We start from the raw sequence: 26,092 nt of genomic DNA on the forward strand, positions 1-26,092 counted from the left end.
ATGACCCCAATTTTTCTAAAATGGCGCTTAAAGACTACAAACGGAGTGGGGGGGGGGGCGGAGGGGGCGACAACAAGGCATTTGGCCTTTACTTTGAGAGACCCCGGAGACCAACCACTTCAGTGCGGAGGCGGGACTAATGCTATCCCTTCTCAGCCATATGCTAAGAGAAAAGCTATCGCACCCTTCTTGTTTCCTTTCGCCGCCATGACGCCCTCAGATGAATACGGGCAGCGGCTTCAAGATGGTGGATAATTGTGGCTCCTAACCCGGAACTGTTACTTTGGGAAGGTGAAGAAAATGGGGTGGAAGTGCTGTACCCGTGTCTGGGTGAAGCAAGGGTTATGGGGTGGTGGACCATGGGCCCGCAGGTAAGACTATATAACATAACTCCACGTAAAAAATAGGGTTAACCGTGGGCGGAGAAGGTACTGATAAGCGTTCATTGCTAAGCCCTCTGCCTGACAAGTTAGCTATCCATATTTCCGCCTAGAGTGAATCCCATGTTAAGCGCGTGCCATGCGAGCCCAAGCATTTGATTAATTTACAAACTATAGTTAATGATGAATAAGATGGTCGTGTGGACGTAGCCATTGACGCGCGCTGAGGGAGCATAGGCGGATAGAGGGAGGAGTTGCAATACTACTGCAAACTTCAGCGTGGTTTTATATTGGGCAGTATAGGAAAAAAACCCCACAAAACTTCGGATGACTACTCTTGGAAATTGAAATGGTGGAAAAAGTGGCTTAATTTGTTATAAGGACTATATGGGGGGAAAACACAGTAAAGTCCTTTTCTGTCCCGGGCTAAGAGCACTAGGAAGGGATGCTAAGAAGGCGAAAATCGCCATAAAAATCATATGTGGGGTGTGGATGTTTTAGTCTTTGAAGCGGTGACAGTAATAGGAAGCCTAACGGAACCTTTTGACTTTTGCAATATTTTCTTCTCTTTAAGGATATAATGGCGTTGTTTTTTCTCCAGTTGTGGATAACTGCTAATATTTAAAACAAGCATAAGTCTATAATGTATACCTTTATTAGGTTATGATTCAGAACAATATTTAAATATGTAATGTTTAAAGAAATGGTGGGAAACTCTTTTGATGTAATTATTGGATTGAAGCCTTTGCTACACAATATGAAGATTTATTTTGATTTAATTTTTTTAAATCCCACCTTTATTAGTTTATAGCTAAATTAAAGCGGTGAACATTATTCCATTTCCCTCAAAACAACAATCCTCCAAGCTGGTTGGGCTTAGAAAAAGTTATTTGGACCATTTCAATCAAGATTTAGGATTGGCTGTATTACTGAGATGGCATTGATCACACTTGCCAATAACCTGTAGTGGGCTCAGAATGGGGTAGCATATGCATCCTGCTGTCCTTGGTCTTTCAATAACTTTTGATGCTATCAGTTGTGATATCTTTCGGGGTTGATTAAGGAGATTAGGAGGGGAAGGCATGATGTTATGGTGGTTCCCTTTTGTTGGAGCTGGTTCCAGACAATGTTAGTACTTTGGGGTGGGATTGAGTCTGAAACCAATGCTTTGTTAGATGCTCACATATAATATTGTCAATTGAGTATGTAAGCAATAAATTTGAAAATTGCTCAACCAGAAGAAATAGTTTTTGTTCTAAGTGTGTAGTTACTGAAGGTTTCTTCTGAAGAGTAGTACTAGATAATAAATAGTAGAACTTGAATTTAAAGAGGCTACATTTTTTACACAAACAAATCATCCTTGAGTCTCCTTGCATCAAAGTATTCTAAACGTTGATTAGCAGGTGGGTTGCAATTGTAACAAGCAATTAATTTTTTATAAGCTTCATTTTTAATTCTTTGTATGCAAGGTTTCACTGAAAATCATTCTGCATGTATCAGGTTTATACTACTGGACCCTTGAGGTAGAATATAAGCAAAAATAATGTATTTACATAATAGGACAAGTAAAGTAGTTAATAGAATATGAGGTTTTTTTTCTGATAATGTTATTGTACAATCATTGTCTGTATATCTAGAATATACATTATAGTAAAGTTACAGTAGAAATAGAAGTTTGATTTTACATCTGATTGACAGAAACTAATATTTCTTTGAAAGTTGGAAACATTTCAAAATATTTTATGATTAAAGTTTTTTATTATTTCTTATTTATCATTTTTATTGGTCCCCATTTTTCCACAGGATAACTTAATTTATGATTAAAATGTATTTTTTGAACAGGTCTATTCTGTTTACACATCCAAAAAATGGATTCAGAAGACCAGCGCTGAAAACTGGCACTAAGCTACAGAAAAGCAGTTTGACTCCTCCAGTTAAGGACCTGGATTTTCATGAATCTTCCCGTTCATTAAAGAAGCTAGTGAAACCTTTCTTCTTTACAATTGGGGTAATAATTTGTTGATAATTCCATGTTGCCGCCAACTGCTGAAGTTGGCAGCAGTTCTGGTGGATGAATATTTGTGAACCATTTAGAAATATCTGTAATCCTGTAATGCTGTGAGCTACAATGTCACCTAAGCTTCCTCAAGTTCTATTAATAGGTAAAGAGCTTATGGTTAAAGAGAAACCTTAAAATGACATACTGTGTCATGTATTTTTTTCAATACCATGAACCAACTACCATTATCCTTGTTGGAAGAAATGTATGAAGCTTTAGATTTAGTAATTTATTTTCTTTCACATAAATAACTTCACCAAACATTTCCCAAATCATTGATAAATTGTGCACAAACTCATTGATATTTTTGTGTTTTTGTAAATGAACATATCATGTAACAACATTTGAACTGGGTTAAAGTTAGAGCTTTGATTCATCCATTTTGAAATAAAAAACATTCTTTTTGTAAAAGCATTCTGTTGATGATTACGATTTCTGTCATGTGACATAATGCATTTCACTGGCAACCATTGAATCTTGGGTTTTTATATCTGATTGATTGGAACATCTCTCTTAGCATGCCCCTTATCACACCCTTTTCCCAACATGACTAATGAACATTGGCTCAATACGTTCAGTAAAAATATAAAATATACACAATTTGAAGTTGTATGTTTTTAACCAGAGTTTGTTTATTAATTCAATGTCAGATCTGAATACATTGTAAATTATAGTAGTACAGAATAACAGATGGGTTCACAAATTTTCTGTCACTACAGAATATTATTAGTATTAACGAAATTTTGAAGCAAATAATATGCTGCAGAATTTCTATAGAAGATAATGCTCGTTTAGACAGTCTACAGCAGCAGTATGGACAATGTAAGTGCATTTTCAGAGTATTTAAATGTAAAAGTCACACAGTTGTATTTTCAATCTAAAGACCCCATGAATTCAGAGTTCATGTGTTCTCTTACTGTAATCACTGATTGTAGATGTTACAATGCAATTATATAAAGTCTTTTGTAGCTTAATTGGAACATTTCCATTGTAGTAGTAGTAGTATGTCTGCTATTGTCTCCATCTTAATGACTTATGTTTTGTCTGAAATTTTGATTAAACCTATCCCTAGCATTCTTTAGTTTTCAGGCTGTGCTTTTGGAACAGCTGCTATTTGGCAATATGAACATCTCAGAACCAAGTTCCAAAACTATTTTGAAAATGCTCAAGCAGACTGGCTGGATAAAATACAACCACAGAAAGGACTCCACTTCAGAAAGCAGGTAGAAACATGTTACTCTATATTCTTAATATTTTCTTCCTATTCTGTATTACACAGTTATGATTCAACTTATTTCATCAAGATAAATAATTCCCCAGCCAAAATAGCTATAGATAGTCTAATGCATCTGAATGGTGTTGTATTTGGAAAAGCTATAATAGAATATTGCTATTAATGTTATTAAGAATGCAGCCATTGTTGCAGATGCTCTTTAATTTTTCCTCTAGTGCAATAATATTCAGGAAATGTTAAGTGGATTAACATATTTCAAGAGTCAGCATGAGGAAAAGATATAAAGTATTTAATATTAAAATTGTTGGACCTATTAGCTTGCTTGCATTGAGTGATGGAAATAATTGTATTTTAAAGAGCTATAATTAGTTCATTCAGCAGAATCAGATATAGCTGCAATATTTTTGTAAAGTAATATGTTTTTTTTATTTTATACTAGTTCTAGGTTTTTCATTACAATTTCTGTTGTACTTAACAAATCACAACAATCAGTATGAGTGGATTGAGAAAAAAGCCTGCGGGAAGAAAATAGGTTAAAGGGACTTTTGTTATGTCTGGTGACCTAAATATTTTCTCTATTATTTTTTCATATCCCATTTGGCTGTCCTGTTGCATATTTTCTGTTGCTTTGTTTCTTATTTGATAGTTCATGTTTCATGCTAAGCCACCTATATTCACAAAAAATGGTTACTTTGCAAACCATGATTCATTTGGATATATATCTACATATGCGCAAGAGCACATACATACCATTTTAAATTTGTTACATAACAAATTTTGTTATGAATTATTACATAACAAAATTATAAAGGTCATTAAATTGGTATTTCATCATGTTTTAGTCCTTCTGGCTCATCCAGGATTTCTCCTTCAGTTAGGGGATTTTCCTAATGGAGGTAGTCTAGTGTCATGTGAAGCCGAGGAAGAAAGTTCCAATTGCAAATTCAGTGGAGAAATGTTCCTTGAACAAAAGTATTTCCAAAAGATTGTTTATAGAGGTGAATGTTCCGTCCTTTAATAAGATAGCATTATAAAAATTCAGTGCTGAATTGTGGGGCCCATTTCCCTTTGTGTGTGTGAATCAGTTTCCAAGAAGTAGTACATATTTTATTTATTTTTCACATTTCTGAGCTGCCTATCTCCCTCAAATAGATATCCCACAAGAGATCTTTAGAAGTACAGCTGTGTGAAAAAGTCCTTCGTGCTTTCAGTTTTAAGCTGTATTTACCTGTTTAATCAACTTTTCACTCAGAAACCACACCAAATTTGATGAAAATTTCTGTAGTCAGATTGAGATGCATAATTTTTATTAATATAACCAAAGTCTTTTTAAGGTTTTGAGTGAGTTTATGTGCTAAAACAAACACAACTTGAATTTTCGAAAATGTTAGGATCGAAAGTAGCCAATCAGCAGTGAGCTGTGGCTGACCAATCAAAATGCACAGAGGCTAAATCTATGAGCCAATCAATGTTGTCATACTCTCTGACTATAAATAGGCATGAAAAGCATAAAGAAATGTAATTTAGTGCGGGCAAGGATGAAGGCCTTTGCTTTCACCAGTACTGAGCGGCAACATCACATCATTGTGCTTCATGAAGAGGGTTACTCCTGAACAGAAATAGGCAAGAGAGTGAAATGCCATTATACCACAGTGAGCAGAGTGGTTGAAAAATACCAAATAACTGGTTCAGTTGATGACAGGCTCCGCTCTGGAAGACCAAGAAACTCAACAAAACAGCAAGATCGAGCTCTGCAAAACATTTCGATGGGTGACAGGAAGCTCACCTCACCTCAGATTACAAGAATTTGGGGTAAAACATCTAATGTAAAAGTGTGCACAAACACAGTCCGCTTGCAGACTGCAGACTGCTTGCCAGAGGGCTCTAAGGCTGCAGGGCTCAAAGTAAATCTTTGCTCACAGACACTCACCACTCTCATCGATGTGCGTGCGCCAAGAAGTAGTGGGCCAAGGTGATCTTCAGTGATGAGAGCAATTTCTACTTTACTGGGAATCAGTGCAATAAGTATGTCAGAAGATTTCCAGCTGAAGAATTTAGGCCATACTGCCTGAATCTATCTCTTAAGCATCTATTGCACGTGATGATCTGGGGCTGTATCACTGCTTCTGGTATTGGTCGGATATAAATCGTGCAGGGAATCATGAATTCCAAGCAGTATGTTGAAGTCTTGGAAAAGACTGTGCTTCCTTCAGCTCAGCAACTTGTAGGGAAGGACTTTTACTTCCAGGATGACAATGCTCCTTGTCATCGAGCCAAGTCTGTCCAGCAGTGGATGAAGAAGCATGGTGCTCAACTCCTGGAATTGCCAGCTCAGAGCCCGGATTTGAACCAAATTGAGAACTTGTGGGCCAAGATTGGTTACAAAATAAGCAAGAAGCATCCGAAGACCAAGCAAGAGCTTATTGAATCCATTATTGCAGCCTGGTGCCACATTTTCACCAAAGGTCACGTGCAAAGGCTTATAAAGTCTATGCCAAAGCGATGCCGCCTGGTGATAAGCAATAAGGGCTGGCCAATTTCATATTAGTAACCATGTTTGGTTACCTAAACGGTACTTTTGAGGGCCACAAACAATAAAAATGTTAACAAAACACTAGCATCGGCTTAGTAATTGCAACATGTATGCCACTAGGTATGCATCAGTTAATCTGTTTTCGTAGTCATTGTAAGCATTCATTGTGAGTATGCAAGAAAATTCACAATCCCCATCCAAACAGCACCAAATTGCAAAAAGCTTATGCTTTTCACTTAAAACCTCCTAGTATTTATTTAAATATAACAATATTTGCATAGCAGTTAGCATAAAATATCATAAAATCAATGGCCTATCCAAAAAATGTAATAAACCGTAAACCATAAAGCGTGCAGGACTTTTTCACACAGCTGTATATAGTTAAGGTTTATTTTTTTCCTTTTTAAGTTTTGGTAAGAGCGTGGTGTGTTGGTAAATAAGGAAGCAAGTTCTTAGTGTTGATTCTTGATTCTCTTTTATCCCATTACAATAATAGTTGATTAACTGATAATGTATCAGAATGTGAGGGTTTGAAGTTTACTTTGGATGGTTACTTCAAACAGATGTTATTTCTTTTTTAAATGTCCATATTAATAAGGAAGAATTGGCATAGATTTGTTTGTTATTTTATACACCTACGGAAAAAGGTACATTGTGATACTTTTTGAAAGATGCTAGATTTTTAAAAATGAAATCATTCTGTATTTGGGTATATACTATAATAAGAGTTTATTTTGTTTAAAAGCTTAATTTCTTAAATATTTCTTTATTTGAAAAACTTGCATAATGAAAGAGATTAATTAAATTTAAACTGTTTTGAAATACTGTGTATTTTACAGCCTAATATCTTCCATATCAGCTTCCTTATAATCATTATCTGTTGTAATCCAGTTAATCAGAAGGTTATTAGATTGGGGAAGACTGTTTTATTGAAGTATCAGAATAATAACATTGCTGGTTCTCTTTCAGATTAATCTTTGGTGGAACAGTCTTAGCAACGGGCAACGGGCTGTGTCAGGTTTGTGTTAGCTTACAAGTATTAGACATTCTCAGGAAGAGAAATGAGGCAAACAGGTACAGTATGTTACTGGATGGCTTTCATACCATGCTTACAAATTAATACACATAAGGCAGTCATGTCCAGTATATATTCTGATTCTCCGTGTAATTTACTCTGTTTTAATGGTACAGTAGTTAACTATTAGATTGGCAGTTTTTAATGGGATATAACATTTTGTTCAACTCAGATTATTCCATCTATAGAATTGATAATATTGGCCTGTTCCTCTTTCTTACTGTAGAAATGTTATGATTCGGGCAAGTTCACACAAGATGTCATTTATTTTTAGAATTATTTGACTTGCATAGAAAGTAGTATGTATTAGGATGTTGCAAGAAATTCATTTGATTTATGAACTGTGTGTCAGAATAATACATATCATATTTATCCATAGGACTAGGATAAATAGGAATCTCCCAGTTAGTTACCTATGACTTGCATCATTCTCTTTCTTTACATAAACAGAAAAATGTTCAGAAAGATGAGAGATCAAATGGCTGCAAAAATCTGTTTACCTTTCAAAATTTCCCATAAGATTAGTTATAATGGGTTAGTTTACATGGGTTGCTTGCTTAATAAATGCAACCCTCTTTGTTAGGCCTAATCAGTACTTCTTTCATCCAGTTCTATTTTCTTCTCAAAGTAGTTTTTCTTCATCTTGTCTTACTTTCATTCTGTTTCTACTGGAGAAGGAGTTCTTTTTAAGGATTTTTTTTTTATCTATAAGAGATTTTATATAAATCTATTTTCTATTTTTCAATCAATGTTTTAATTACTTGCTATTAATTCAATACACTTTTTTATTTTTCTGCCCCCCTTTCCAGTGTGATTTCTGCACACAATATATGTGCCATATCTGTATACAAGAATATCAAATGCACAGAATTATTGGACAGGTGGGAAAAAATCTACATGATAGTTTTCAGTAGATTTGGCAATCCTAAAATGATAAATTGAAGAAGATGGGCATTGCACATGATTTTTTGTTTGTATTTCATTTCTGTTTATTCTTTGGATATTTTCAAAGAATTTTCTTTTAGGATAAATGGTATAAGTGAAATAAGCAACTGTTGTATATTTTAGGAAGGGGAATAGAACTCACTAGACAACCCATGAGTTATTTCAGAGATATTTCTTTATCTAAACAGAAATACAAAGCAGTGGGAATAAACATTGACTTTCTTTGTAGGAAGCAGGGAATGTTGGAAATGGAGGTTACATGACTATGGCTGATTTCAGGGGTGCAACAGCACCAAAGCAGCCACACATTTGCCAAATTTTAATCCCACCGGAATCATGGCTCCTGGATTTTGGATGAAGGAGTAAGCCCATTTGAAATAGTTGATTCAAACTTCTTGCCCTGTGATGCACCCATTTCTAGATATGCAGCCTTTTCATTACCTCATTATTTCTTCAATTGGTAGAAATAAAAGTAGGAATGTATGGAGATACCTTAGTATTTTCTGTATTATCTATTTACTCAAGTAGTTCTGTAAAACAATTACCATATGGGTATAGGAACAAGAATTAAAATTACTTGTCTGTTGAGAGAAGGAGAATGACAGCTTGATTTAGGATGATTTCATATTTAAAATGACTTTTTGCACTATATAATTACTGCATAATATAAAATAATTATGTTCTAACTTGTATTTGCAATAACTTTTAGCCTTGTAAACATTAAAAATGGAAGCATTTTCTTTTTTATCAGTATTTTTTTCCTTTATTCACAGGTATTATAGCTGCAAATGTATTAGTATTTTGCTTATGGCGAATACCTGCTTTGAGTCGGATAATGGTCACATATTTCACATCTAATCCAGCGTCTCGTGAGTATAATATAATGCATGTAAAATTATATAGCTTCTTGCTACCTTGGATTTTTAATGTGGAATCATATTTGGTTTGAGTGACAGAAATAATCTGGTTTCCTTTTGTGTAAACACCTTATAATATGAGATAATTTATCTTCACAATTTTATCATAAATATCTTACATAATAAGTTTCTTTCTTGTTAACACTGTAACGTAGACAATATAAGATAAATGATTTCTTGAAATAGTTTACTTTTGAATTAATTAAAGGTAATTATTTAAATTAAATTTCAGATTAGTAAAATAAATTGTATGTGTTTGATGTAGTCTTAACAAAATGTTAACACAAACTTGATAGCAATCCCAGTTGTTGAGTTTAAAAGTTCTTCACTTTTAAATACTTTACAATAGTTTCAATAAATTGTTATTTCCAACTTTCCTGCTGAGATAAATATTTGTTGATTTGCTTCCTTTATTCATTTAAAAAAAAACTACCTGAGTATAAAAATGTGTTCTAAAAGATCCAAGCCCAATTCACTTTTCTATAATAAAGGGTTTTATGGCAGAAATTCAAAATGCCTAGGATGCAGGTAGTTTTAGATGTATAGAAGAGATATAATCAGGCACCTTTCCTATCTCTAAGGCATAATCCCAAATACATTTTTTATCTTTTTTCAGGTAAAATAGGGTTGTCCAACTTTTTTCAACTGAAAGTTATGTTTTGTCTTTGAGGGACACACTCAAAAGTAATGACTGGAGCCAAAATACAACTTAATTTGTATAATTTAATTGAAAAATGCTATATTTTAAAGACAAGTGAAAAACTATTAATCGGAATAATTGTGTCTCACTTTATTCTGGAGTAGCACAGCTGATGATGATCAGAATCATGGAATCCAGCATAACAAGAGAATAAGAAAATGTATGGGGACATTCTCTAGTCATAACATTGAATCTTAGCATTTATTGAGCACTTCTTAGAGCAGCACCAAGATTTCTGACAGCCATATTTGATGTTGGAAATTCAAGTTGAGAGCTTTTGATAAAGTATTAAATTGTCAAAAAAATAAATAAATTATGCAGCCTTTTCTTAAGATGGGTACCTCCTAGGTAATCTCAAGATTACCTGCCTGCTTGTCTAAAAAATTCTGAGAATACATGTCCAAATATCTGAAAAACATTAGGTTGCAGAAAGCTGTCACATTTGCAAGAATCTTTATCCTTAATTCAGCTAATAAACAATGACATCTTTGCACAGAGCCCTTCATAAGGAAGCACACTGCAAGGCCAACTAAATTTTTATGGCTGCAAATTGAGGAGGCAGATGTAAACAACCTGACTTTTCCCTCTCAATCCCATCCTGCTGTGTTCTATCTATTTTTGGTATTCTGTTGATGTTTTATTTGAGAATTTACTAGGGACAATTTTTGTTGCGGCTGCGTGCCTCCATTGTGAGGATGAAATAACAAAAATGATAAGAACCTATTAAGAATTTTCTAGGAAATGAAGGAGAATGCTGTCAATACCTTAGTAATATGTTGTCTTGGAAATAGAGAAAAAGCATCATAGGATCTGTTTTCCAATACAAGCTGATTGCATTGCTAAGATTCACTAGGCTGATGAGCAAGGGCTAAAGAGATAACTCTTATGAGATTCTGAGGCTCGAGGAAACTCACTCATAATTGGAAATGAGGAATCATGCACCTATATTTCATTTTTTAGATCTGGCACTGTTTGAAGTTAAGTAGCATATAGTTATGATTACCTCACAAGCAATCAGTTAATTGTCATTAATATGTTGCTCATTAAAATTCCACAAAATTTATAATTGATCTTTTACAGCTTCTGGGGATAAATATTAATGACCTGTATTCTGAGAAATAGTATACGAAATTTAGAGAAAATTCTTTTATTGATGCATTGTAAGAAGTATATTGTAACCAAATGTGTGTGTTACCTTTTAATAGGAGAATTTTCTCTTGATGATGCTGGAATCTAGTTATGATCATCAGCATCTGTGCTACTAATCTTTTCAGAAATTTCTATAGCTGAATATTGAAAACTGACTTGTAGCAAGTCTCCAGTTTCTTAACAGTTCAACTTATAAATATCCAGAAATAAAATGCTTAAACTATCTAAACATTTTTCCCTTTCTTAATGTAGGAGTCGTGTGTTTTCCCATGTTGCTCTCCACCTTTAGTCATTTCTCATTTCTACATATGGCAGCCAACATGTATGTTTTATGGAGCTTCTCTACCAGCATAGTTTCTATTCTGGGACGTGAGCAATTCATGGCAGTATATCTTTCTGCAGGTAATAAATTTCAAATCTGACTCTGCCTTTGATGTGTGTTTTTTTAATAGTTTGTGCATTTTTATACTTGCTTTTGAGTTGAGTTTGGACACTGAAGCAGTGTTTAAACATTGAAACATTTAAGTTTCAGACATTGGGCATTATTTGCCCATATTTTTTTTGAAGAAGTAATAATAGACTTTGTTTACATAATATACTAAGCCAAACATAATAGTCTACAAATTGCAATGTCTGGCTTCAGAGAGTACACTAAATCAAAAACAGGCCCACTTAATTTATCACAGTGTGTGAACCTAGTACTTATTTACTTATCCATAGAAAGAAGATAAAAACTCATTTTTGGTTGTCATATTGATACTATATTGTTGTGACTCAGCAATTCTGCTGAGAGTTTTTTCGGGGTACAAAATTCAGTATGCAGCTGGGGCTTGTGGGAGGAGGTTTGGAGATAAAAGGAGAGATGCTGCCACGCCCCAGTCGCTGGAGTCAACGTTCCTTCGTGTGTTCCATGTCTGGTACAATATTGCTTGCTTATTACTCGTGATTATGCCTGTTACATTTGGATAAATGCTTTGGTGTTTTCATGTAAATCTGATCCGTGGAGACGGTGGAAGAAGGTTTGTAAGTTTGTAAGAGCTTTTGTTTTGAATTCTTATCGGAGAGTGATGTTTATGTTATTTCTGGGCTCAAAGCCAGTTTGAACTGAAAACTGATAAAGTAAAGCCTTCCTTTTAAGTTTGTCTGCGTTTGTTAAAATGAGGCGTCAACGGGGGTCAGAACACTATATGATACTCATTGCATTCTTTTTCATTGTTTGTTTTGTTGTTCATATTGTTCTGCTTATACTTCTTTTGTTTTATTCCTTTTTATCATTCTAAACTTCCTAGAATAGCCCCATAATGAGATAGGCAGCAAATAAATTTAACAGATAACAAATTAATGTCTTGTTGAATATTTTGAGATGGGTTAGTAAAGCAAAAATTATTTTTTATGACTGTGAATTTATGTTTCTATTTAAAAAAAATCTTTCTAGGGGTTGTTTCCACATTTGTCAGTTATGTCGCTAAAATGGCCACTGGGAAATTTGGACCATCTCTTGGAGCTGTAAGTGCTATTAAATATCTATAAAATAGATACATTTTGGAGCCTACTGTATTTTCCTTTAAATAAGTTAAAATGTCTTTTAAAAAAGCTACAGTGAAGTATTAACATAATATTCTAATACAATGTTGAGATTCAACATTTTACTCAATCTTGCAATAATTTTGCTTATTGAAAATTTGATTACTTTGAATTTATTTGTAACTAATTTTGTTTAATATTACAGCTATTAAACAATAATTGAATGGGGGTAGGGGTTAAATATCTTCAAATCAGTCTTGACTCCTGCATGCTGCCTGGATGAGTCTTTGTACCATAGTTTTCTTGGAAAGACTGTAAGTCGTTAGCCATTCTTTTCTTCCTAGGGCTGACCCCACTGACTTCATGACTAAGGCAAAACTGGAATTCACAGTCTTCCAAGTGCCTTTAACTATCACATCAACCTCACTCACTGTTTGAGTTTAGTCCCTCTGAATTAGCTGGACTGGTTCCTATAAAACAGCTAATTTTTAATTGTGGTTTTCTAGGGTTATCTAAAGAAAACTCTAATCCATAGGCAGAAAAAATGATATTCATAAGGAACATGCCACAGACAAAATTATTTTAAAGTAGTTGTTAGTATGCGGGTTGCCTACTGTATGGCTAAAATCATTAAGCATCTTTTCCATGTATTTGGCTTTTGAAAAAAGTGAAAAAAGAAAGTACATGCAATTGCATTTTGGTACTAAAAATAGTCCTAACTTTTAAGACTGAGCATGTTAATGTATGTCCTGTTTTCATGTGATTTTAGTCAGGGGCTATAATGGCTGTCCTTGGAGCAGTGTGTACAAAGATACCAGAAGCCAAGCTAGCTATAATATTTCTTCCAATGTTCACATTTACTGCTGGAAATGTAAGTAGCTTTGAATAATTGTTTAGAAAATTTCTTTCACCTGTTGTCATATATACCTGAGCCGTTTTCTGTGCTTCGTTGTATTTCACAATTGGATACAACTTGCAAGTTTTATTTAAGTCTAGATGACTGACACTACGAGCAGTGAGGCTTTTGTTTACACTGAATTGAATTTTTAAGGCAAAACTTTGGGATTCATTGTATATTAAATGTCAAATTCCAAAGGGAAATTATAAAAAGTGTTAAGATGCATATTGGTTTGAGAACCAGAAACCTCCTTTATATAGATTGTAGGTATAGTAGTAGTTGCAGATGTTCTACAACTAGTCTACAAAAAAATCACTTAAAAAAAAATTGCTCTATTCCCCTCTTCCCTTTCTGCGGTAGTCTTTTGGAATTACTGGTTCCAATTGGCCTAAAGTAACCCAGGTACATGGGTAATCTAATCGTCAGGAACAGCTACTGAAATGACTTGATTTTTCTTTATGCTATGCATAATGACATTTCTAGTTTGTGTATTAGGAACAAAGGCTAAGCTGTTGAAAAATGTATATTCAAATCAGAATTTATTATAATCTGTACATTTGATCATTATACTATTGACTGCATAACCGATGCTAATTTATGAGTATGGGATAAATGTTTTTGATTTGTTTATAACTGTAGTAGCTTTGCTACTTATTGCATTTTGCCAATAAATCATTTATTCATTTCTAGGCTTTAAAAGCTATTATTGCATTGGACAGTGTAGGACTTATTTTGGGTTGGAGGTTTTTTGACCATGCATCACATCTTGGAGGAGTTCTGTTTGGCATGTAAGTATTCATATTCATATTATGATAAATGTGACATATCACTGTATTTTTCTTGTGTTCAAAAAGATCATGTAAATTGTCCTTTTCTTGAGTCTGACTTTACCATTAAGAATTTTTAGTCATGAGCCTTTGTCTATAAGCAGTTCTTATCTCTCTATGTATTTTATGAAATTTTTCTTTTATTTCTTTCTTTCAAGATGGTATGTAATGTATGGGAATAAGCTAATATGGAATAACAGAGAACCAGTGGTGAAAGCATGGCATACAGTGAAGACATGGAGGCCAAATAAATGAAGGGGACTCTCAACTGCTGCATTTCAGAATATATTTGCACTGAAATGAGCACGCGTATTGGAGACAATATAGCGTATTGATTAAATCATAACTACATGCTAATTACTAAGACTTTAAGTTCTAGCCCCACAATGAAAATAAATACACTTGGTAAATAAAATTGTATACCTGAAACAAAAATGTGTACCTTATTACTGAGTAAGACTGTATCCTTTTTTGAGGTATCTTAGAGCTGAATTAAAATTGGATCAATTGTCTGATTAATTCTTTTTTAAATGAATATAGGACAATAGTTCCCAAAGCAACAATCCAAATACCATTTTTAGAGGATTTTTTTCATTCTTCAGCTACCTGTATTTAATATGAATAGACGCATACAGAAGGTGTTCTCAAACATTTTAATTTTGTATCTCCTTCGCAGCTGCTGCTCAATTAACAGATAGCAGCTGTGGTAAGGAGGGTCTTTGCACAGATTTATCCTGTGTACCAATTGTACTCTTTCCATGGCTGGGAGGGCCCTTTAAATAATCATTCATGACATGGTCACTCATGACTAGATTGTTACGATTTGCTCTACATGGGCCTGCTCTTGAAGACTGTCCAGAAGCTACAACTGTTTCAGAATGCAGTGGTATAAGCCATAGTGGGCACTTCTCACTACACCCTTGTATTGTAGCCAAGCAAGCTGTATGAGTTGCTGCTTGGTTTCTGAGGTGCTGTTCAAAGTGCCTGTTATCACTTCTAAAGCTCTTCATGGCACAGGGTGTGTTATTTGTCCGCCATCTATTTCCATTTCTATCTGCCTGGCATATTCAAGCAAAGATAATGCAGTCCAGGTCCTCTCAATTAAACATTGCCATCTTTTGGGACCAAGGAAGTGTGCCTTACTTGTCACCGCACTTGCTCTTTGTAATAGGGTGCATGCACATACATGCACACAATATGTATGGCACCCACTTTCCTGGGAATAGTATGTCTGTTCTAGATGATTGTGTGAGAATGTTCTTGCCTAAAAAAAAGACCAAAGCATTTGAAGATAAAAGCCAGAAAGTATATTTTATTGGAATACACTTGCAATGTTCATTGGGCTCCCTACCAGCAGATACCTGGATATAGTTAGAATAACACACATTTTGTGAATTATATTTGAAACAAAGATAAAGTGACTAATACAATTACATTGTGAACCTTCTTTTGAAATGCTTTGATAAACAATTGACCTCATTGTTATATTTCATGCTTATAAAATCAAGTTTAATCCTATCAACCTGTGCTATAAACAGCAATATTTATATTATGTCTTGTTACACAATTCCTCCATCCTAGAAGGACAGCTGTTTTATATTAACTGACTCTTGTCCAGGGTTACAGTATTGGGTACTAGGTAATGCAAATACACTGCTATCTGTATGCTAACTAAAGACATACCTAAAAATGGATGCATACATTTCAACATATGTGGCAAACATCCAGTTATACTACTATATTCTCCCATTCCTTTCCTTCCGCTTGAGGTGAACAGCAAGGGAAAGGTTTTTGGTGTGATAATATACAACCCACCCAAAGGATGACTATAAGGGAATGTAAACATCCTTTACGATAATAGTTGTTACAAATAACACAATTACCACAGCAGGAGGGTCTACAAGCAATGTAGATGCAGAGAACCAGTGTTAAGTAACTAAGACTAAAACGTGAAATATCTTTTAACCCATTTCCATATACTATAGTGGAAAAATTAGGAATTGACAATAATAATGCGCCAAACTCGATTCTTGAATTGATTCTAAATTGTGAACTTGCTCATGAATTACTGGTATATCAGTTTCCATTTGGTTTTGTATTCATTAAAGTAGAAGGAATTCACTAACTTACATGGTCCTTGTAAAGTATTAATCCAAAGCCATTTTATTATACATACTACAAATGGATAATTTCTTCTACTTTTTTAGTATACTATGCAAAGCATTGGTAAATGTATGAAAGACTACTTCAATGATACATTCAAAATACCTTTTTGTAATTCATAAACCCTGAAATTTGGTAGCAAAACTGTCAATGCAACAGCATGTTGCATTAACAGAGTTGTCTTCCTATCAAAGGGGTCTCAAAACACCTAGGAAATCTTAAATGCTGGAGACCACTGATATACACGTACTAATATGTTGTCCTTAGAGCTTTCCTCAGAAATTCCCTGTTAACATTTTATTAGCATGTTCTCCATATATCCAACAGATACCAGGCTGCAAGAAAATATTTATGATGATATCCAAGACCTCAATGGGTCACACACTTCCAGAAAAAAAGCCTATTCTAGTGTCTGACCTTTCCCAGTTCCCTCAAGTACAATCCTTGGCCAGAATAGTTTTTAATCTGTTTCAGCTGATAACAATCTATAACTGCTGTATTGACTGATTAACTTCCAGCTTGATTTGTATAATGTACATGCATAGGATTGCCACTCTGCATCACTCAGAAACCAACTGATACAAAATACTGCAGGTTAATCCTATAAAGGCCAGTTTCACCAGTCCTGAAATGTTTTACTTCAATACTGCCAGTAAAGGAAAAAGAATGCTGCCCCCAGTGCATTAGGAGTGCTTGTATAATTCCTGCAATATCCAGCTACTTTTGTGAACATTGCCACTTGCTTATCGCCCCCCCCCCCTTTCAATCCGGATTAATCATCTAATACAGGAGTTTCTCTCCCCCCTATTTTAGATTGCAGGAGACATGTATAACAAATTCTTCATGGAATGCATGTAGATTTCAGGAGACATGAATAATGCATTCTTCATAGAACACATGTATAAGAATGCAGGCTGCAGTGATTACAGCTAAGTAGGGGTAGGATGCTTCCTAAAGAGGTAGGATGATAGGGCAGAAAGATTTGGTGACTGGTGCTATGTGTCACTCCTTAGTTCCCCCCCCCCCCATCCCCTATTATATCTGTATCCCTCACCAGTGCTGCATTAAGCTCCTTCTGTCACCCCGGGTAGGAGATGGGGATGGGAATGAATGACTGAGCTATCATCACGTGTTTGCTAGCCTCCTAAAGAAAACCGATTGACCAAAGTGTGGTATGAGGGGGGGAGCCTGATACCGAGAAGAGAGCTGGAAGTAACTCTCAGCCGGGGAAGCCACTTGGCGCGCTGCAGAATCCACCCACCCCCTCCGCTGAGGCACCCCCGGGTCCCGGTATCTATCACTGCATCCTCGCTCGGTGCTGCCGCCATGGCTTGGCCCTGCATCAGCCGAGTGTGTTGCTTGGCGCGATTCTGGAATCAGATGGACAAGTCGGATCTGGCCGTGCCGCTCACCATCCACAATTACTCCGACATCGAAGAAGGGACGGAAGCGGGCGGCGAGGGAAGCCCTCAGCAGCCCCGGATCCCGTCCGGAGGCACCTCCAGCAGCCGACCGCAAGCCCCTCCGCGGGCAGCCTCTGCCCTGCCTGTCTCCGCGTCCGCCCCCTCGTTGAGGGACAGCCTGGTCGTTGTCAAGAGGCCGTCGAAAAAAAGCGGGGGCAAGCACCGGAAGGAGCCCTTCGCCGCAGAGACTCAGTACCAGCAGGATTTCCGAGCGTGGCCGCTGCAGAAGAGAGACACCCTGCCCTGGCTTGGGGAGTGCCGGAAAGCTGAACCCACGCGGGCACCTCCGGCCGCAGGAGCCTCCGCCGCCCCTCCCCACACTGACATCCTGGCAGGGTCTCGGGTGTACGTGTTGCCGGCGGCAAGGCAGGAGGTGAGCAATAAGGACGTTGGCTCCAGACAGGTATGGCCTTCCTCCTCGCCTCCAGGTATCGCCAGGACGTCTTACAGGTAACTCCTTGAATTTTTCTCTGTGGTCTATTTTCTGCCCGGGCTGCAGGCTTGACTCCATCCACAGCTCCATCTCTTCCGCCCCCAACAAATTTATGTATGTATGTATGTATGTATGTATGTATGTATGTATGTATGTATGTATGTATGTATGTATGTATGTATATGTGCAACCGACTGCTTGAATATGCTCAAGTCTTTCAAGGCAGGCAAACTTAGGAAATAAGAACCACTAGAATTTTGGAGAGAACTTTATTGGTAGTAGGGTAATGTAACAATCTTGAAAGCCTGCCAAAGCAACTCTCCAGCTCTTCTGTAGCAGAATTAAGGCAGAGTCACTTTCTGGTGTTTTCCCTGTCTCCTCACTTGGGAATCTTTTCCCAATGGCTTTGCTCCTTCCGTGCCAGTTGTGCTCCATCCTCCATGTCCCCAGGTGAGTTAGACATTTCATCACAAATATATATTCAGCATGTTGCTATTTAGATAAATATCCTGTCCTTTCTCCAAGAGCTCAGGTGGTTTCCTTGTCATGGTGGAAGGTCACTACATCATTTTTTGCTTTCTTTATACAGCACAAATGTAACTAAATTGGCACCATAAAATATACTTTCAGTAGCTCCTGCATTGTATTTAGTATTTTATGTTAAATATAATTTACATTTTATGATATTTATATCTTGGCTTTTCTCAGAAAGCTTAAAGCAATGCATGGAAACCTTTCTCCTAAACATATTAGTTTTACAGTGAACATGGACAATATATTAGATTTAATATAGAAATGAATGAGCTGAAGTCACCCACTGACTTTCATAGTTAAGTTGGAACCTGAATCACTCCTATCTTGGTCCAACTTCTTTTTAACATCTGTAGCATTTAACCATTTTTATTGTGAAGAGACCTGGTTAATATTTGGATCTGAGATGACTAGAAGAGCTCAGGCCTAGGTAGGAAAAAAACTGGGAAAAAATCCTGTGTAGAGGCAATGGCATGCCACTTTCACATTAAGATCAACAACACATGGCTCTATCAGTATTGTGCCCTCAAGTTAAATTTGATTGCAGTGACTTTGTTGCCTTTGCTTGAAAAATAAGGTCCATTAGGCATCCAGTCTATCTTTAGACAGCAACATTTGTGTCCAGACAATTATCAGCCAATCCTTTCTTACACACAAATGCTTACTAAATAATAATATATGAAATAGCCCAGGAATCAGGGGCTGAGCATTCATCAAAATGATGAAATGTGAGTAACAGTATCAGGACACAAGATCCACATTGTATATACTGCTATATGATGTTAAATTGTAAGTACAAAAGGGGCAGAATTTGAATTGTGCAGTCACAATGCACATATCAATATTTGCCCCCACTGTGAATGTCCATGAAAGTCATCATAATCTGATGGAATGTGATTTCCAGAGTTAACCACTGATACACATACAGGTTTAAGACAAGGTAGTCTTACAGTGACTATATGCTCTCCTAAACACCCCTAGTCCTTTCAAATTTTTCCTTCTAAAAACACCTTAAATGTTACTCACAAATCAACATTATATAATTGAAATACACATATGTATTCAACGTTAAATGGAATAATTTAGCAAAGTACTTTTGTAACTTTCTGTATATAATGGAAAAGCAGATTTAGTTTGCCTTTTCTTTTTCAGAACAGCAGCATCAACTTAACGTTCATTTTGCAAATTAATTTTAGGCATGAATATCATCCATGGTCTGCAGGAAAACGATCCAGGCCTACAAAGACAACACAAGGGTTCATTATTCCAGAAGATCACTTTGTGCAAGAATCTAGCTACAAGTCAGACTTTAAGGTAATGTGCTTTACAAACCTTTTGGAATGCAGAAATTTGCTAAAGTTTGATCAGTAGAGAACAGACCCTTTAAAAAATTGTATGCTTTGAAAGAAGTGCTTCAAAGCAATACATATTAATATATTAATGCATTTAATTAATATCTGTTAATAAATAAATATTAATAGAAATTTGGAAATCAATAGAAAGGTGTCTTGATTTAGCAGAAGCAGTCCTATGGACATGATCCATTTACGTTGAATTGAATCCCAATATAAGCAATACTAATCTGTGGGTCCCTTTGTTTTAAACATATCCTCATTTGGAACTACTTGTTGATTCATAAAATTACTACAAAACAAGGTCACGATATGTACCTTGACCTTTAATATTTAATTGTATACAGCACAATCCTTTGCCATAATAGCTATGTCTTAAATGAGATCACATTTAGCTCAGTGACCTTTTCTCTTGAAATCAGCCAAATGCCCACCAAAAGGGAGGTTGGTATACTGGTGAAAATAGCTAACCTGATATAAAAGGGACCCTGCCAATTTTTCACTGAGGGCAGTAGAAGTCTGGATTGTCCATCTCATGTGGCCTAGCCAAAACTACTGTATGTGCAGAATTTCACATTTGATTGACATGTTAAGGATGTATGTTCTTAAATTTTTTTTAAGGATGCTGGAGAATAGATGAAGTAAAGTGAGAGCTGATAGAAGGTCTAGAGAACTTGTTTCCAGATAGTGTCATTGGGCAGTTAACAAATGGAAAATAAGAATACAAGACAGATTTCCATCCATATAGCATTTGTGTAGTAAATGTGAAATTTAAATACATGTAATTAGCTTTAAAATTATGGTTATTTTAAAAACAGTTATGCCACCACAAATGTATACTATAATTCGACGTATAGTACATTAATTTAAATCGCTCTGATATTATGAACATAGGTTTGTTTTCTAAATTAGTATTAATGTAAAATTAATATATTTCTTATATTTATTGAAATTGGTTTCCTCATTGTCTTATATCAATTATTATCCATTAATAATGGCCATGCTCACACTTAATATTTTGTGAAGACTTTTTACTCAATTCTTGAAAATATAACTGTGATGAAGTGTGCATGCATATTAATACATAATGACTGAATTAGTTTATAATTCAGCATATTGTGCCTTAGGTATCCATAAGACATCCTTTTGTGCCTTGTTATTACATGTCCATAAAACTATTTCTACTGGCATCAGAGTATTTAATTTGGATTTTACCTCATACTGAAACTGTCGACCACAGTATAAATACATTTTCATAAACAATAACTTAAATGTCATGTATATAAGGGCTTGATAAATTATGTAAGTTTGTGTGTCTGTGTGTGTGTGTGTATCTGGGAGACAGTTTGCTGGGTTTGAAGAAGCTTAAATTATAGCCTATTTTAACTCCATTAATTTAAAAAAAATCTTTCAAGGGGGAATCTGAATAAAATCTGTAATTCAAAACATGGTAAGGGATTTTAAGAGATTATCTACTCCCTCCAGCTCCCTGGTACTTGCATATGGGCATCACAGACAAGTCAAAGTCCGTTTAAATGCATTACTTATCTGGTAGCCAAATAGATCATCCTCATGCTGGCAAGCCATGTGCAGGAAATAATATTTTTAATTCCTTCAACAGGAGAAATGCTATCAAATAATATAGGTCAGCTTTCCTCAAGCAATCATTCTGTAGGTATATTATTGGGCTACAATAGCCATCATTTGTCAGTATTGCAACCAATCTCCCATGTCTTTTCTTTTTCCTCTGTAGATTCCAGAAACAAAGACAAAGTTTTCTTCAAATCCTTCTGCTGTTTTCCAGGCGCCATCTCACATTCTCAGTATATGAATCTGGATCATGATCATTTTCTGTTTGACCAGCTTAAGGTTGTGAAAATGAACAGCTATGCAACTTTGTAAGTGCTGGTGAGATAAAAGTGAAGGATTATTAAAAGCAGACATAGTAATTACTAGAGTTCATGAATATAATATGAATATGTAAATCATAAATACTTGAATTTGAATTGAAGATAGTCTAACTTACTGGAAAGAATGACCTAGATTCACAGAAATATCCTCATTACCATTAGCTAGACTTGGTTCCCACTTGAAACACTGACTTAAGCAAGCAAAAAGGCAATATTTTAAGCAGTATGTTGATTCTTAAGTAAAAATATACATTGTATAAAGTCCATCATTAATTTTCCATCTCCATTAATTCATGGTCATTTTACTAAGGGGTCCCTAAAACAATTTGGGTAGATTTTGAATTTTGTTACTTCTTTTCACTCATCTTTAAATGAGTCTCACCCTTTTACAGACATTTTAATGCCATGTTATTGAGAATCATTACATTACAGAGAATCCATAAATGTGAGTTGTATTTTAATTACAATTATTTTGTATAAGTAATTAAAGCATCATAGGAATGAAAGTGCAGTTGGGCTGAGTAGCTTTAATCACTTATATTATGCCCTTCAGCCACCTCCCAAGTTCTTTAAACACAAACACCTATAGCGGCCAACTCTTCTTTTTTATTTTTTAATTTAATTTCATTATTTTGTTTTTAAAATTTTTACACTGCCCAACTTCCGAAAACTCTGGGCAATTCAGAGGTTAAAAACATGAAGAACAATGAAATAATACATGATAAAAACAAAGAACAAAAAACAGAACAAACCCACATGATCCAGAATGGGATTTCAGTAACAAAGTCCAGTCTTTACTGTGAAGTTTAAAAAGCGGGTATGATTAAAAAGTATTACAAACCATCCTTTTTCTTTTCTGAGTCAGAGAGACCCCTAAATGATGCTATAAAATGAAAACTGGATGTTTTAAAAGTGAGGTTGCTTTATTTACTTATGCTCTGCCCATTATACAAAGCAGGTTGTTTATATCAATGTATGCCAAATAAGAAACACAGCTAAAATTGCAACACACAGCCAGAGGATCACAGCCTCATCAATATTCCATGACTTACGTACTTAGAATTAACTGATCTTTAACAAGCACACTTTTTCCTGGAAGTTTTTTTTCAGTCTTGATAATGTTTTCCTGAAGGCTCAATTTCACTAAGAATTCAGTTATTAAATTCCGGAAAGAAAACTCCTCAAAGGCAGAAGAGAGGCAATTCCCATTTTCTTGGGGGCTAGTAGCCCTTACTAGTTTGGATTAAGTAATGAATATTGCACTAGGCCACACATTAAAGCAATGGCCAAGATAATTTATTTAATGTGTATGTAAATGTTGTAAATAAGAACAATTTTCCAAAAGAAAAAAGAGTGCACGTTAATATGATTTTATTTAACAGTCATAGTTTTTGAGTATGCAAACTAGAACATGATTTGCCTTGAAAAAACAAAATTACTGCTTGTTGCTAAGAAATTATGTGTTATATATGTCATAGTGTAATTTTCACAGACAATTTTACTTTTTCATTATTTTGGAAGAGCATTTTTGTACAGTATTGTAATTTTTGCTTAGACATTTTAAATACACTAGTTTTTAATTCTCATGCATTCCTAATATTGCATATACACTATATTGCCAAAAGTATTCACTCATCTGCCTTTACTCACGTATGAACTTACAGTATTTAACCTGTGATTATGTCTTCCCAACTGAATTGCTGTTAGTATTTGTTTCCCCTTTGGATTCATTGTTGAGTCACTGACTGCATTAGTGCCCATAATGTGGCTAGATATTTCCTTAGTCTGCTCCATGCTTCATTCATTTTTATTATCTTACAGATGCATATCAGTTAAAACGTGACTTCTCCAAATTGATGACTTTTTTCATTATTCTTTGTGCTAATTATAGTTAATCTGGATTTTATCAGACTGATTTTCATTTATCTGTTCTATATTAATATGAGTATTGGGTAGAGAATTTGTAACAACATCCATTAGACATCAGTCAGCAGAGATCTGGAGCATGCATGCGGCATGTCCATATGGGAATGCAGGGGGCAGGCAGAGGTTGAGGGGAGCAGGTAGTCCTGCAAGTAGCTCAGTTCTATGGTATCTAAAGCTTTAAAGGCAATAACCAGGAAACTTGAATTGCACCTGAACATCTATTGGGAGCCAATATAAGTTCATATGCGAGTAAAGGCAGGTGAGCGAATACTTTTGGCAATATAGTGTATTTAAGACAGGGTTTGACATAATAATCACCCCACCTTAATGCATTGTTTCATTTACTTTTGCAGAAATTACAATCATAGTTTGTAGCTGATTCCAGGATATTTTTGTAAGTTTTTGATGGGCACATGAAATTTCTGATTCAGGTTGGGCTTCTCATCTAGCCCAGTGATGTCCCATTTCTGGGTATATAGAACACAAGAGCCTTCCAAATTTTATACTGAAAAATTCATATTTAGCATTCCCTAGTTTAAAATGTGGCAAATAACATGCAGCCAATTTTTTCATATATAAACAGAAGTACAAATACTATATAATTTGGAGAAAATTGGTTGCAGCAAGTTGCTTTTTTCATAAAAATTTTCTTAATTGTAATCATTCAGCTAAGATCTAAAAAGTTACACTATTTACATTATAAGAAAGGTCTTAAGGGTATGTACCTGTTGTGGTTTTTCATTCTTTAAATAAGAGGCTATCTTGCCTTCCACTAGTGCCATATCATAAACTGCTTTTGACAATATTTTATGTAGCAATCGTTTTTCCTTACAGTAAAGGGCCTGCTGCTTGAGAATTGTAGTTTCAAAATCTCCTTGAGCATGTCCCCTCTGCCCCTTTTGGAATAATCACAATAATAAGATACTTGTCTAGAAGGTAAATGACAACATTGTTCCTACAATAGTCATGAGGCCAGTTTTCCAGATGAATCCAACACACTGAACAGATTAGGAGGAATGGGAAGGTGTAGAAACATGTTCCAAATTGCAATCCTTGCATGCTTAATGTTTCTAGGTGAAATTCTTATTAATTTTGCTTGACTAATCTAATTTCGTTGAACATTAATTGGTTTAATTATTTGTAAGCCTGACTTTTACTAAATGGAGAAAAGAAAATCACACTGCCTACTTGGTTACAGTTATTTTATTTCTTAAAGAAAAAATATGGCAGAACATGTTGTTTGTATTTTATGGAATTAGATAATTTATTAAAATGTATTTTTGTCTACACATTCATTCTGCTGTAGTTTTTGGTCTAATGGAAATCATTTGAATACTGAAAGATTTTGATGAACTAAATTTACACAGGACAATAATGTAAAGTGTCATGTAATGTGCTTCCTGATTTTACCTATCCAGAATGGGAAACTGTACATATTTTCCTACATTCTGTAGTCTCCTTTCTAACATGGAACCAGGAATGTATCCCCCCCCCCCGCCCCGCCTCACATTCTAGGTGATCTGGGCATGTTCTTAATCTGTTGCCCTTTCCATCTTACAAAATAACCAATTTCTGGGAATTCTGCTAACATTCCTCACTATGAACTTCCTGGGTGTTGTCTACTATAATTCTGGAACCCTCGTTTGAATTCAGAGAAGCAAATTCATATATGCAACTGTTTCTAATAATTAGTTATATTAGATCTTCTTTGCTTTTTATGCAGTGTTTAAATATAAATTCTTGCTGAGAAAAGCGGGAACATTCTGTGAAATGCAACCAATCTATACACATTTTCAAAATAGGAAGCATAATGAAGTTCTGCCTCAGGGATGATAAAATCAATTTAGGTGCAAAAAGAGACATAGAAAGAAATAGGATATAAGTGAAATGAAATGAAAATATAAATAGATCAACCACTTATCGCCAAGTTTTGTGCCTTTGTCACTCATTATGAAGTCAATTTGGATAACTAGATATTCCAGGCAGATAAGATATATGCAGTTTTTTTTTTTGGGGGGGGGGTTCTCTGGCTACATCCAATGACAATTTTTGAAATTTTAAAATGTAAGGAAT

General features: G+C 35.2%; 2 protein-coding genes across 2 annotated transcripts; both read left to right on the top strand.

Moving 5' to 3' along the window:
• The first annotated feature begins 126 nt into the window (after positions 1 to 126).
• Positions 127 to 14,687, top strand: PARL (presenilin associated rhomboid like). Its single transcript, XM_032225229.1, has 10 exons — positions 127 to 371; positions 2,223 to 2,388; positions 3,522 to 3,662; positions 7,176 to 7,224; positions 9,000 to 9,095; positions 11,245 to 11,394; positions 12,428 to 12,498; positions 13,286 to 13,387; positions 14,105 to 14,202; positions 14,400 to 14,687. Exons 1-10 carry the CDS (start codon positions 301 to 303, stop codon positions 14,494 to 14,496), a joined length of 1,041 nt encoding a protein of 346 aa, XP_032081120.1. The 5' UTR covers positions 127 to 300; the 3' UTR covers positions 14,497 to 14,687.
• A 3,022-nt stretch (positions 14,688 to 17,709) lies between these two features.
• On the top strand, positions 17,710 to 25,243 carry MAP6D1 (MAP6 domain containing 1). Its single transcript, XM_032225641.1, has 3 exons — positions 17,710 to 18,317; positions 20,028 to 20,145; positions 21,937 to 25,243. The coding sequence occupies exons 1-3, from the start codon at positions 17,731 to 17,733 to the stop codon at positions 22,012 to 22,014; spliced, it is 783 nt and encodes a 260-aa protein (XP_032081532.1). The 5' UTR covers positions 17,710 to 17,730; the 3' UTR covers positions 22,015 to 25,243.
• Positions 25,244 to 26,092: the final 849 nt, after the last annotated feature.

Source organism: Thamnophis elegans, chromosome 10 (assembly GCF_009769535.1).
Source record: "Thamnophis elegans isolate rThaEle1 chromosome 10, rThaEle1.pri, whole genome shotgun sequence".
Lineage (NCBI taxonomy): Eukaryota > Metazoa > Chordata > Lepidosauria > Squamata > Colubridae > Thamnophis > Thamnophis elegans.

What these genes read in the sequence shown, in the direction of transcription:
- PARL (XM_032225229.1), top strand. Translation starts at nt 301, where the DNA reads ATGGGGTGGAAGTGCTGTACCCGTGTCTGGGTGAAGCAAGGGTTATGG. An exon ending in CACATCTAATCCAGCGTCTC is followed by an intron (nt 9,096 to 11,244) that starts GTGAGTATAATA and finishes TTCTTAATGTAG; the next exon opens with GAGTCGTGTGTTTTCCCATG. An exon ending in GGCAGTATATCTTTCTGCAG is followed by an intron (nt 11,395 to 12,427) that starts GTAATAAATTTC and finishes AAATCTTTCTAG; the next exon opens with GGGTTGTTTCCACATTTGTC.
- MAP6D1 (XM_032225641.1), top strand. Translation starts at nt 17,731, where the DNA reads ATGGCTTGGCCCTGCATCAGCCGAGTGTGTTGCTTGGCGCGATTCTGG. An exon ending in ATCGCCAGGACGTCTTACAG is followed by an intron (nt 18,318 to 20,027) that starts GTAACTCCTTGA and finishes AATTAATTTTAG; the next exon opens with GCATGAATATCATCCATGGT. An exon ending in GCTACAAGTCAGACTTTAAG is followed by an intron (nt 20,146 to 21,936) that starts GTAATGTGCTTT and finishes TTTCCTCTGTAG; the next exon opens with ATTCCAGAAACAAAGACAAA.